This window comes from Schistocerca serialis, chromosome 5, assembly GCF_023864345.2.
Source record: "Schistocerca serialis cubense isolate TAMUIC-IGC-003099 chromosome 5, iqSchSeri2.2, whole genome shotgun sequence".
In the NCBI taxonomy this organism is placed as follows: Eukaryota; Metazoa; Arthropoda; class Insecta; order Orthoptera; family Acrididae; genus Schistocerca; species Schistocerca serialis.
In genome coordinates, this window is record NC_064642.1 from 607,404,846 (window position 1) to 607,418,270 (window position 13,425).

The 13,425-nt window shown below is 39.0% G+C and overlaps 1 protein-coding gene across 2 annotated transcripts in view; it reads right to left on the reverse strand.

Moving 5' to 3' along the window:
* Window positions 1-13,425, reverse strand: part of LOC126480777 (protein cycle) — a 1,000,752-nt gene that overhangs the window by 20,013 nt on the left and 967,314 nt on the right. For both annotated transcript variants that reach the window (XM_050104079.1, XM_050104078.1), the window contains 3 exons: window positions 9,443-9,695; window positions 8,197-8,335; window positions 5,018-5,136 (listed from right to left, as the gene is read on the reverse strand). In XM_050104079.1, the coding sequence (XP_049960036.1) occupies window positions 5,018-5,136; window positions 8,197-8,335; window positions 9,443-9,695 (511 nt within the window). The remainder of the gene's footprint in view (window positions 1-5,017; window positions 5,137-8,196; window positions 8,336-9,442; window positions 9,696-13,425) is intronic.

Below are 13,425 nucleotides of genomic sequence, written 5' to 3' on the forward strand. Positions count from 1 at the left end.
CTGACTGCCTTGATCCAAAACTTTCATTACATCATGTGAGAAAAAGTGTGAGTTGGGTTTTGCATGATAGATGGTTTCAGATTCTATGTCATTGGCATGGAGGAGGTCATTTTGTTCAAGATACCTCATTATGTTTGGGCTCAGAATATGTTCTAAGATTCTGCAACAAATTGATGTCAAGGTTACTGGGTAGTAGTTTTGTGGATCACTTCTACTACCCTTCTTGTAAATGGTGTGACCTGTGCTTTCCTTCATCTACTGAGCACGATGCTTTGCTTCAGGAATCTAAGATTATAGTTAGAAGAGCGGGCTAGCTCAGCCACAAATTCAGTATAGAATCTGATAGAAATCCACTTGGGACCTGGAGCTTTGTTCAGTTTTAATTATTTCACCTGTTTCTCAACAACACTGATGCCGGCACTTACTTTATTCATCTTTCCAGTGGAATGAGGCTTAAATTGAGGTAACTGTGTGAAGAAATCAAAACCACTATGTGAGTGGTTTGTCCCTTCAGTATGTGGTATATCTGCTTTCAACAGTCCTATGTAAAGGAACATTTGAAAATGGAGTTAAGCTTTGCAGCTTTGCTTTACTACCCTCTATTTGCATATGAACCATAGACCTTGCTGTTGGTGGGGAGGCTTGCGAGCCTCAGCAATACAGATAGCCATACCGTAGGTGCAACCACAACGGAGGGGTATCTGTTGAGAGGCCAGACAAACGTGTGGTTCCTGAAGAGGGGCAGCAGCCTTTTCAGTAGTTGCAGTGGCAACAGTCTGGCCTTGTAACACTAACCAAAACGGCCTTGCTGTGCTGGTACTGCGAATGGCTGAAAGCAAGGGGAAACAACAGCCGTAATTTTCCCCGAGGGCATGCAGCTTTACTGCATGGTTAAATTATGATCGCATCCTCTTGGGTAAAATATTCCAGAGGTAAAATAGTCCCCCATTCAGATCTTTGGGTGGGGGACTACACAAGAGGACATCGTTATCAGGAGAAAGAAAACTGGCATTCTACGGATCAGAGCATGTAATGTCAGATCCCTTAATCGGGCAGGTAGGTTAGAAACTTTAAAAAGGGAAATGGATAGGTTAAAGTTAGATATAGTGGGAATTAGCGATGTTCAGTGGCAGGAGGAACAAGACGTTTGTCAGGTGAATACAGCGTTGTAAGTACAAAATCAAATAGGGGCAATGCAGGAGTAGGTTTAATAATGAATAAAAAAAATAGGAGTGCAGGTAAGCTACTACAAACAGCATAGTGAACGCATTATTTTGGCCAAGATAGACAAAAAGCCCATGCCTACTACAGTAGTACAAGTTTATATGCCAACTAGCTCTGCAGATGATGAAGAAATTGATGAAATGTGTGATGAAATAAAAGATATTATTGAGATAGTGAAGGGAGACGAAAATTTAATAGCCATGGCTGACTGGAATCCAATAGTAGGAAAAGGAAGAGAAGGAAAAGTAGTAGGTGAATATGGATTGGGGGGAAGAAATGAAAGAGGAAGCCACCTGGTAGAATTTTGCACAGAGCATAACTTCATCATAGCTAACACTTGGTTCAAGAATCATAAAAGAAGGTTGTATACAGGGAAGAAGCCTGGAGATACTGACAGATTATATAATGGTTAGACAGAGATTTAGGAACCAGGTTTTGAATTGTAAGACATTTCCATGGGCAGATGTGGACTCTGACCACAATCTATTGGTTATGACCTGTACATTAAAACTGAAGAAACTGCAAAAAGGTGGGAATTTAAGGAGATGGGACCTGGATAAACTGACTAAACCAGAGTTTGTACAGAGTTTCAGGGAGAGCATAAGGGAACAATTGACAAAATTGGGGGAAAGAAATATACTAGAAGAAGAATGGGTAGATTTGAGGGATGAAGTAGTGAAGGCAGCAGAGGATCACGTAGGTAAAAAGATGAGGGCTAGTAGAAATCCTTGGGTGACAGAAGAAGTATTGAATTTAACTGATGAAAGGAGAAAATATAAAAATGCAGTAAATGAAGCAGGCAAAAAGGAATACAAACGTCTCAAAAATGATATCGACAGGAAGTGCAAAATGGCTAAGCAGAGATGGATAGAGGACAAATGTAAGGATGTAGAGGCTTACCTCACTAGGGATAAGATAGATACTGCCTACAGGAAAATTAAAGAGACCTTTGGAGAAAAGAGAACCACTTGTATGAATATCAAGAGCTCAGATGGAAACCCAGTTCTAAGCAAAGAAGGGAAAGCAGAAAGGTGGAAGGAGTATAGAGAGGGTCTATACAAGGGCAATGTACTTGAAGACAATATTATGGAAATGGAAGAGGATGTATATGAAGATGAAATGGGAGATATGATACTGCGTGAAGAGTTTGACAGAGCACTGAAGACCTAAGTTGAAACAAGGCCGCGAGACTAGACAACATTCCATTAGAACTACTGACAGCCTTGGGAGAGCCAGTCCTGACAAAACTCTACCATCTGGTGAGCAAAATGTATGAGACAGGTGAAATGCCCTCAGACTTCAAGAAGAATATAATAATTCCAATCCCCAAGAAAGCAGGTGTTGACAGATGTGAAAATTACCAAACTATCAGTTTAATAAGTCACGGCTGCAAAATACTAATCCTAATTCTTTACAGACGAATGGAAAAACTGGTAAAATCTGATCTCAGGGAAGATCAGTTTGGATTCTGTAGAAGTATTGGAACACGTGAGGCAATACTGACCCTATGATGTATCTTAGAAGCTAGATTAAGAAAAGGCAAACTTATGTTTCTAGCATTTGTAAACTTATAAAAAGCTTTTGACAATGTTGACTAGAATACTCTCTTTCAAATTTTGAAGGAAGCAGGGGTAAAATACAGGGAGTGAAAGGCTATTTACAATTTGTACAGAAACCAGATTGCAGTTATAAGAGTCGAGGGACATGAAAGGGAAGCAGTGGTTGGGAAGGGAGTGAGACAGGGTTGTAGCCTCTCCCCCGATGTTATTCAATCTGTATATTGAGCAAGCAATAAAGGAAACAAAAGAAAAATCCATGGAGAAGAAATAAAGACTTTAAGGTTCACCAATGACATTGTAATTCTGTCAGAGACAGCAAAGGACTTGGAAGAGCAGCTGAACGGAACGGACAGTGTCTTGAAAGGGGGATATAAGATGAATATCAACAAAAGCAAAACAAGGATAATGGAATGTAGTTGAGTTAACTTGGGTGATCCTGAGGGAATTAGATTAGGGAATGAGACACTTAATGTAGTAAGGGAATTTTGCTGTTTGGGGAGCAAAATAACTGATGATGGTCGAAATAGAGAGGATATAAAATGTAGACTGGCAATGGCAAGAAAAGCATTTCTGAAGAAAAGAAATTTGTTAACATCGAGTATACATTTAAGTGTCAGGAAGTCGTTTCTGAAAGTATTTGTATGGAGTGTAGCCATGTATGGAGAAGAAGAGAATAGAAGCTTTCGAAATGTGGTGCTGCAGAAGAATGCTGAAGATTAGATGGGTTGATCACATAACTAATGATGAGGTATTGAATAGAATTGGGGAGAAGAGGAGTTTGTGGCACAACTTGACTAGAAGAAGGGATCGGTTGGTGGGACATGTTCTGAGGCATCAAGGGATCACCAATTTAATACTGGAGGGCAGTGTAGAGGGTAAAAATCATAGAGGGAGACCAAGGAATGAATACACTAAGTAGATTCAGAAAGATGTAGGCTGCAGTACGTACTGGGAGATGAAACAGCTTTCACAGGATAGAGTAGCATGGAGAGCTACACCAAACCAGTCTCAGGACTGAAGACCACAACAGCAACAACATTTGCACATACCAACTAAACAGGCAATACATTGAGCATGCGACATGAAGAAAAACCTGCAACTGGCAACTTAACTTACTTAAATGTTAGTCACAAAGCTATTTTAATTGAGGTAATTTATGTGTGTACTTTTATGCATTACAATGCAGTTTTGATACATTGCTTACACCATTTTAATTATATATTGTTAAACTACAGCCCACTCATACAAAAACTTTGCATTATTTTTTATAAAAAGTGAATGCAATAGTCTTGTGCCGAGAATGTATCGCAAGTGACAACTCTGCCACTCTTAATATAAGTTTTGTAAACCATTGTAGGTACCTCATTTCCAAAAGTGAATGCCAATCAGAAATGATCTTCATGGGAACCTCTGTTAGAAATATGTCCAATCATCTATGCCCATCACAAAGAGGCTCAGTCTATATTCATAATAATATCCAAGCTATAAACAAATGTTTCCAAAGCAACAAATTTCTATATAGACAATGACTTATCTGTATCATTCAATCAACAATATAAAATACCATTTCAGAGACTGTCAAATGTATACTTCAGAAGGTAATTTGATTTATTTTGCTGACATCAGACGTTGTTATATGCAAAGCAACACTCTCAAGAAGGGGTGTCTTATAATGATCACAATGATTTAAGTGATCATTCTTCCTCTAAAGATAGTATGATCATTTTTTTTACATTCTGCCTATCTTTTCTTTAGTATGTAAATTTGCTCATCTCAGTGTATTTTGAAAAACTTCTACATACTGGACTGCACCAGCAGGGTATACACATATGGAAGTGGACAGGAAACCCACTTCCAAAAACAGAGGCTTCTAAATCCACTACAAGAAAGGAACTGGTTGTAGGGAACAGGAATAACCACGGATAAAATTGGAAATCATACAGGGCACTGGTTCAAAATACCTGCAGCAAGATATGATGTGAAGAAAATCAATAATGAAAACTGCCTTTGTTTGACTGCAACTGCCTCACCTTAGCAGCCCTTTTATTTTTGCTGTCATGGTCTCATTTTCAGTCCCAAAATTATTTGAGTTTAACCTTTTGTTTCATTTATCTCTCTCTTTCACTTCTGGTACAAAGCCCTTTATTTTAGTTCTTTTCGAACATCTATAATAATCAAAACTCTTCCAATTACAGTAAATAAAAATAAATTAATAGGAAATCTCTCTAACTTACAGTATGACTGAGTTCTTTGCAACCAAGTACTCCACATCTTTAGTCCATGGATTTTTAAAGGATTTCCATTCACTTTGAAGTTTTATAAATGATCCCTCTTTGCTTTTAAATCGGTATACCTGAAAATAAAAAGAAAAGTTAATCAATTTTAATTGTGTTTTTAGTTTAAAATATATTTGATAAAAGATACTTGCATTGAAAATTTACTGGCACCAGTCCCATATCAGTTCTTTGAAGTACTGCTTCAACACTCAGTGAGAAGTGACACTTGAAATACTTGGTGTAGAACAATGGTGTACAATAATCATAGTTAGAAAGAAGTAAAGCTTAACAGAGACAATAGATTGGTGACAAAAGGGACCAAAAGGTCACATTATCTTCACTTTTTTTGTAATCCCACCAGACGTATCAATGGGTCACTCGTTATAACTATACTTACATATGGAAAGGTCTCCAGGAGAGGTGTGGAAGGATATGTCTAGCACAGCCTGGTTACACGGATTAATACTCATGGCAGATTTAAGAGCTGACATGGATCACCATGCTCTCACTTGTCAACTAGCCGATGTTTACAGCTAGCTCCCCGGTGTATCATTTGATGAAACCCTGTATTATGTGGTTCTCTCCTGGACTGCAAAATTTGCAATTAGTTTTACCTACGGATGACATTTGGTTAGCCCACAGATTTGCCTGTCTGCCTAATATGAGACTGACATAGCTCTCCATTCAACCAAATATTATGTTTCCATTGAACAAACTGATGGCATTTGGGTGCACCAGAAGCATAGTTTTTATCCAAGTATGTCCCAGTCAAAACTACAAACAGTGTTTTCCAGCACTGACATATGAGTTATCCAAGAAACATTCATAGTGCTGTATTTACCACAAGGTATTCACCTTCAAAAGTCTTTTTCTCTGTGTATTTCCAGAAGAGTCAAGAACTACTACTTTCTGAGAGCATCTGATAATAAGTTGTGCTTAATAAAATCTATATTTATGAAGAAGCAGACTTACAACACCTATTTATAGTCATGCCTCCGCATATTTTTAGGTCCTCCTGCAACCTCCAGATATACGTGAATCATGGCCATCCAGTGCAGAAGAACTTTTCTTAACCCAAAGGAAGCCTAAGGGGAGGGGGGTTGTTCATTGAACCCACAATTTTTTTATGTCCCCTGCTTTTGCCCAAGTAACTTTCATACTACAAATTCCCTTTGAGTTATTGTTTGTTGGCTATTTTATGAAACATTAGTGTCAATATGCAAGTTAGTTTCTTGTAGGTTGGTATTCTTGATATTCACAACAATTGGTTTACTTTCAGAGGAAGTGATTGTTGATGTCAGTCAGCTGTTATTTATCTTGTAAACTTGAGTTAGTGCAGTTCCCTACTGTTCACACCCAGACTTAGAAATGACTAAAAGAATATACCTTTAGAAAGAGTTCTGAAAGAAATTTTACATGAAGATTCTGACTCGGGGAGTGAAAGTGAATATGAGAATGGTGTTATGGAGTATGATTCAGATCGGGAAAGTGATGTGGATGTTAGAGAAGATGAAGATAGCGCAGCTTCAGGCAGTGATCATCAGGATGTTATTGTGGCAAAGTCTGGAAGAAGGTACGTAACCACACAGCCTACAATTCCTCGGAGATCTGTTGCTAATATAGTAAGAGAGCAGGCAGGAGTAACTTCAGCTGGTGTTTGCCATTCACCTGGAGAAGCCTTGAAGTTACTTCTTACACCTGACATCATGGATGTTATAGTAAAACATTCAAATGAAGAGGCAGTTAGGCAAAATGTTACTTTGACTAATGAGAAAGAATTGTATGCCTTTATAGGAACAAAGAGATGGCCTCTATCTGTATTTTACTCTCTCATCGACATTTGTGCTATCAATGCAAACACCATATTCATCCAGCAACATCCAAGATGGAATGAAAAGAAACACAACAAACGAAAACTTTATCTTCTGCAAGCTGGGATGGAACTAGTGAAATTGTAGGTAGAAGAAAGAAGTGCCAATGCAAGAGAGTTATCTAGCCAAATTGTTCAATCAATGGAGACTATTCTACAAAAGAAAATCAAAGAAATGACAACAGAAGCATGTCAGTCTCCTGCAGGGAAAGGTCGGTTCCATATTTGTGTAAGAGAAGCTAAAACAAAGAAGCAGAAATAACACAATCTAAGTAAACCAAAACAGTATTGTGGACAGTGTCATAAATATGTGTGTAACACACATTCAGAAAAAAAGTTGTGAAGTGTGTCTCTTGCCTTGAAGTTGAGGACAAAGAGTAGTCTATTGTATATGAACACGTCTGTATTTTGTATTGTAATATGTCAATTTTTTATTCCCTCAGTCCAATATTTATAACAATTAACAACGTTTATAAACCGATGCCTTAGTTAAAATACATAAACCATTTCGAAAGTTGTAATTTTTCGTCAGTAAACTTATTTAATACCTGTGGGCTTGCTTAACCCCCCCCCCCCCCCCCCCCCCAGGCATCCAAGTTAGAAAAAAAGGCTTGGGCGTCCTAGGGTTAAATCAGTGCAAAATGGTTCAAGGGAAGCATATATTCTTGAATGTTAATCCTTGATGCAGGCCCGTTCAGCTGTTGCTTGCATAGTTTTCCCACTCACTCTTTTTTTATCCTGTCTCAAATTTTTGCTTGATAACTTGTGAAATAATGCATTAAATCACTTTGTTTGCACAGTGTAGGCAGTGTCCTCCTTAGAACAAGTTATGTCACTTCCTCCTGTCAGATTTTGTTTTCCTTTTTGTGTTATTCTGCACCAAACAAACTAGAATACTTAGAAAAATTTAATTTAATGTTTATTGAGCAAAAATCATTCCAAGAGCAATAAACTTGTAGCAGGTAATTTGTCAGCCAATTCAAGTTTCTTTGGAATGAAGTTTCACTTAGAGCTTAAAACTACCTGAGTAGTTGATTTTTCATCTGAAATAACTCATTGAATAAAATTTGCTCAACAAATCTCAGGTCTCCAAGTAATTTCTTCACAGTTCACTCTTCAGAAAGTATCAAAAGAGTAAAACATATTCAGTTGTAGAAATAATGAAACCAACTATTATCAGTGGAACAATTACCTTATGGAATTAAAGAGTTGCCTTACAAGTACACTCTGAAATCAAGCAAAGAATCCATTTAAATTCATTACAGACCTGAGTTGTAACTTTTTCTGGACCCTGCAAAGCTATTTTATGTGATTCAGCAAGATGTGCAATGTCTTCATGATGGTAGTACTCATACATGCTCGTACCATGCAGCTCCTGAGGCAGGAAACCAAGTACCAAGGTAGCCCTGCGGAAAACACATATGATTAATTAATCAGATAAATTATATGTTCCAGAAACTTATGAAGGCCCAACTTTATCTATGATAAAGAACACAGGACAAAGCAATGAATTAAAATTTGTTCCAAGGCCGGGATTTGAATCCAGGCCTCCAGCATACTAAGCAGATGCACTAACCACTGTGCCATCCTGGCAATGCAGCTAACACAACTGCACATATTACCCTAGTTCATCTCCCTCCCTTCTGGAACATGAATTGAAGTTTGTGTTAGGGAGGGAGATATACTAGGGTAATCTGTGCAGCTGTGTTAGCCGCAGTGCCAGGGTGGTGCAGTGGTTAGCACATCTGCCTAGTGAGCGGGAGATCCAGATTTGAATCCTGAACTCAGTACAAATTTTAATTCATTGCTTCAGCTTGTATTCATTATCACAGATGAATAAGTAATTAACTTTGTGCACAGATTTTCACTGAAACTATGAGTGCATCAAACATATGAGTATGTATTTATTAAAATAAATTTTATATACAGAACTAATTTCATAATTTTCATAGCACAGAAACTGGACCGCTTTGTAGACATTTTCTACTGTCAATAGCTAAAAATTCAAAGATTTTCAAATTTCAGTAACACTGCCTAATGTCCTAGTCAGTTTCCACTTGTTTCTGTTAAATTTTGAAGTGTGAGGTAGTACATATGAAAGTCCTTAACTGAAGTCATCGTAGTTTTACGAAATGCAATGACCCACAGTTGCCTGTAAGTTTTTTTATTATCACTACCAAAACCAGTGGTAATAATAACTTATGCATCTGTGTGTCATGCATTTCATAACATACTTAACACCTGTTGCCAGTTGCCTTCACAACATGTTTGAACTTATAATTTTTGTAATAACATGGTAATTTAAATTGGATGCTGAGTACACAGGTAACATACACATGATCCAAATTTCGGAAACTTCTCACATGAATTTAAAGCATGGTAAATACATGTGCGTATAAAGTACACTGCCAAGAAGAGAAAAATGACCTATGTTAGTGTGATACGTTTTTCAACCCATCAAACAACAAGATACTGTGGCTATTACTTGATTCTTATTTTTTGAGCCGCATTACCTTTGGTCGACAAAAAGGAATTTGCCATCAAGAGCATGCCTTGATATGAACTGTATTGTTCGAACATTGGGTCGTCTCATTCCTGTCAGTGGTGACCGTTGTGTCACTTGTGGCTGGACACGACCGACAGCAACAAGGCAGGAGAGATTGCAGGCATCACCTTCCCCTTCACTTTCCTGTTCCTCAAGGCCTATTTTAGCAGGGGCCCAAGATTTGAGATATCCAGTACATTGTATCACACAGTATTTTCGATCTGTAAGAAAAATACCAGTATTTCAGTTCCATTCATGTGATGTATTTCACGCTGAAATAGAATACCTTTCAACCATGCGCACGACTTCGTGTCCAGCGCACTGTAGTACACATAAGAGAGGTTTATAATTCAGCAAACCCATATAGTTTCTGGAAAAACTGATATTACATTTAAGGAGACAATGACTAACTTATTATAAAGTTTTATTTTATTTTTGACATGATCACTTTGTTTGACCCAGTGACTTCCTGAAGATGCTATGCGTGTCATATAGTGAACAAATGTTCATGCATTATAAATAATGTTATCAACTCATGAACATTTGTTCTCTAAATGTCATCTATACCATCTGAAGATGGCCATTGTTGGCCAAAACTGGTTATGTCCATGTAAAAAAAGTGATTGTGTCAAAAATAAAAAAGAATTGTATGATATAGTTTTGATATTCTTTCGCAATATACTTATAGGAATCTTAGTTACATCAAAGGAATAATGATACAAGTGCTTTTCTCCAGTTCCTCGACTGCAGCTGCAGTGTAGGTACAATGTAGACAGCTGGGACATGTGTGCATGTGTGTTCTGCACTAGTTACCTCTGAAGAAGGACATAGTTTAAGTGGTTAGCAATATATTCAGGCTTGATTGTGTGCATATTGACTACCCAATGCCTCAACTATATGGTGTGCTGTTACTTTTACTCCTACATTTACATTCCACCAAGGTCATACCATAGCTACATATATTCATTCATTAAACATATACAATAGACCCCATCAAGAAGGAGAGCCATCAGAGACTAGAACAAGTTGAAATATATATTAACAAAAAACAGACAAGTCACAGAAACTTGCCAGTATGATATATGAACTATAAATGGTCACTATGCTGCTATTATCCTTATGGCAGATAAATCTACTCAAATAAATTACAAAGAAAAAATCTGTATATACTAAATAGGTGCTGTTTATCTCAAAATTGTAGTTTGATCTTTACATGATTATAATGGTATTTTTAGAAAAAATAGTTACCTACATTAGCACATACTAACTCCTGGTTAAAGTGGATTACTACTGGTCATGTAACTTTAGAACAATCCCCTGCAGAAATGCTGAGCCATGCTGCCACTATAGTTCTCCATAACTGTGAAAGTGTTGCTAGTGCAGGACGTTGTGCATGAATTGACCACTCAATTATGACCCTTAAATGTTAGATCCGTTTCATGTCAGGTGTTCTGGGTGGCCTAATCGTATGCTTGAACTATCCAGAATGTTCTTCAAGCCAAACAGTTGTGGCCTGGTGGAACGATGTTGTCGTTTGGGATCATGAAGTCCATGAATGGCTGCAAGTGGTCTCCAAGTAGCCGAACATAACCATTTCCATACAATGGCCAGTTCAGTTGGATGAAGGACCCAGTAAATTTCATATAAACACAGCCCATGCCATTATGGGGCCACCACCAGCTTGCACAGTGCCTTGTTAACAACTTGGGTCCATGGATTCATGGTGTCTGCACCACACTTGAACCCTATCATCAGTTCTAACCACCTAACATCAGGACTCATCTGAACAGGCCACAATTTTCCAGTCATCTAGGGACCAACTGATATGGTCACGAGTCCAGGAGAGGAACTGCAGGCGATGTCCTGCTGTTAGTCAAGGCCCTCATGTCAGTCATCTGCTGCTACTGCCCATTAATACCAAATTTTACTACACTGTCATAACGAATACGTTTGTTGTACGTCCCACAGTCATTTCATGCAGAGTTGCTTGTTTGTTAGCACTGATAATACCACACAAATGCTGCTGCTTTCGGTTGTTAAGTAAAGGCCATCTGCCACTTCACTGTCTATGGTGAGAGGTGATACCTGAAATTTGGTGTCCTCAGCACACTCTTGACACTATGGATCTTGGAATACTGAAATCCCTAGCGATTTCTAAAATAGAACGTCTCATGCATTTAGATCCAAATACTATTCCACGTTCAAAGACTGTTAATTCCCACTGTGTGGCCATAATCACATTGGAAACTGTTTCACATCTATCATCTGAGTACAAATGACAGTTCTGCCAATGCACTTCCCTTTTATGCCTTATGTATACAAACTACCGCCATCTATATAAGTGCATACCCCTATCTCATTGCTTCTGTCACCTCAGTGTATAAGGGGTGTGAATGGTGTCAGATGTTGAGGGATCACTGGGAAGGATATAGAGATGCCGGGTGTACTCATGTGGAACAACATTACCAGAACCAGTCTCATTGTGGGTTTCCATTTGGCCGGCTCAGTCAGATCATGCAACATTCAGACTTGTGGGGCATTCCCATGTAATGCAGCCTGATGCATTGGAACATAAAAACAAGAATCCTCTTCGTCAAGTTTCAGGGCAAACACATCTGACCACCACAAAGGAGGATCACTGAATTGTGCACCGAGCACATCATAACCCCTTCACATCTGACCCACTGTCTGAGAACGAGGAATGGGCTCTCTGCAGTTGTCTGTGCCATACCCACCACTGGTCAGAGACTAGCAACAGCTGGACTCGGAAATTATCATCCCATGTGTGTGCTGCTATTAACAACACAACACAAATGGCTGCATTTGGAGTGGTGCCATGACTGAGAAGAATGGAGTGCTAATGGATGACATTGCATTGTGTTCAGCAATGAATCATCATTCTACACTACCCCAGATAACCATTGTCAGCAAGTATGCTGACGACCTACAAAGAGGTCACATTCTTCCAGTGTTTTGCAGAGAGAGTGTGGTGTTACTGCTGATGTAGGGGAACATTGGGGATGATTTCTGGTCATGGCTGGTAGTCACTGAGGGAACTCTGACAGTACAACAGTATGTCATGGACATCTTCTGTCCTCACGTGTTACCTCTCATGCAACAGCATCTGTCCTCATGTATTACCTCTCAAGCAAGAGCATCATGGTGCCACTAACCAATAAGGCAATGCTCATCCGCTTGATGCAACTCTGAACTGTCTGCATGATGTCGAGACACTCCATGACCAGCAAGATCCCCAGATCTGTTCCTGACTGAACATGTGTGTGACTAGCTTGGATGCCAACTCTGTCATAGTGCCAGTATTCATGATATTAAGGGCCAGTTGTAACAGTTGTGAGGCAGCACACTTCAGGAGAGGATACAATGGTTTTATCACACCCAACTCAACTGAGTCACACCATGCATCCAGGCCAGAGGGGGGTGCAATGTCATGTCAATAAGTGGGCTCACACTGTAATGTATTTGTTTCATCATGAACAACAAAATGTGTATTACACAATGGAAAGCCCAGGATATATAACAACAATATTATGAAAAGGATGGATTGCTACTCACTATATAGAGTAGACACTGAGTTGCAGACAAGCACTATGAAGAGGCTGTTAAACATTTTAGCTTTCGACGAAAAGGGCTAGTTCTGCAGTAAAAAACACACACACATTCACACAAGCACAGCTCATATACACATGACCACTGCCTCTGGCTGCTGTGGCTACACTCAGTCTGGGCACAGTGGCTGGAGACAGTGGTCATGCATGTATGAGTTGTGCTTGTGTGAATGTGTACTTCACAACAAGGCCTTTCAGTTGAAAGATAAAATGTGTAGCAGCCTTTTTGTTGTACCTGTCTGCAACTCATTGTATTCTCTATATGTGAATAGTCCCCCCCCCCCCCCCCCCCCCCCCCCATGAACCATGGACCTTGCCGTTGGTG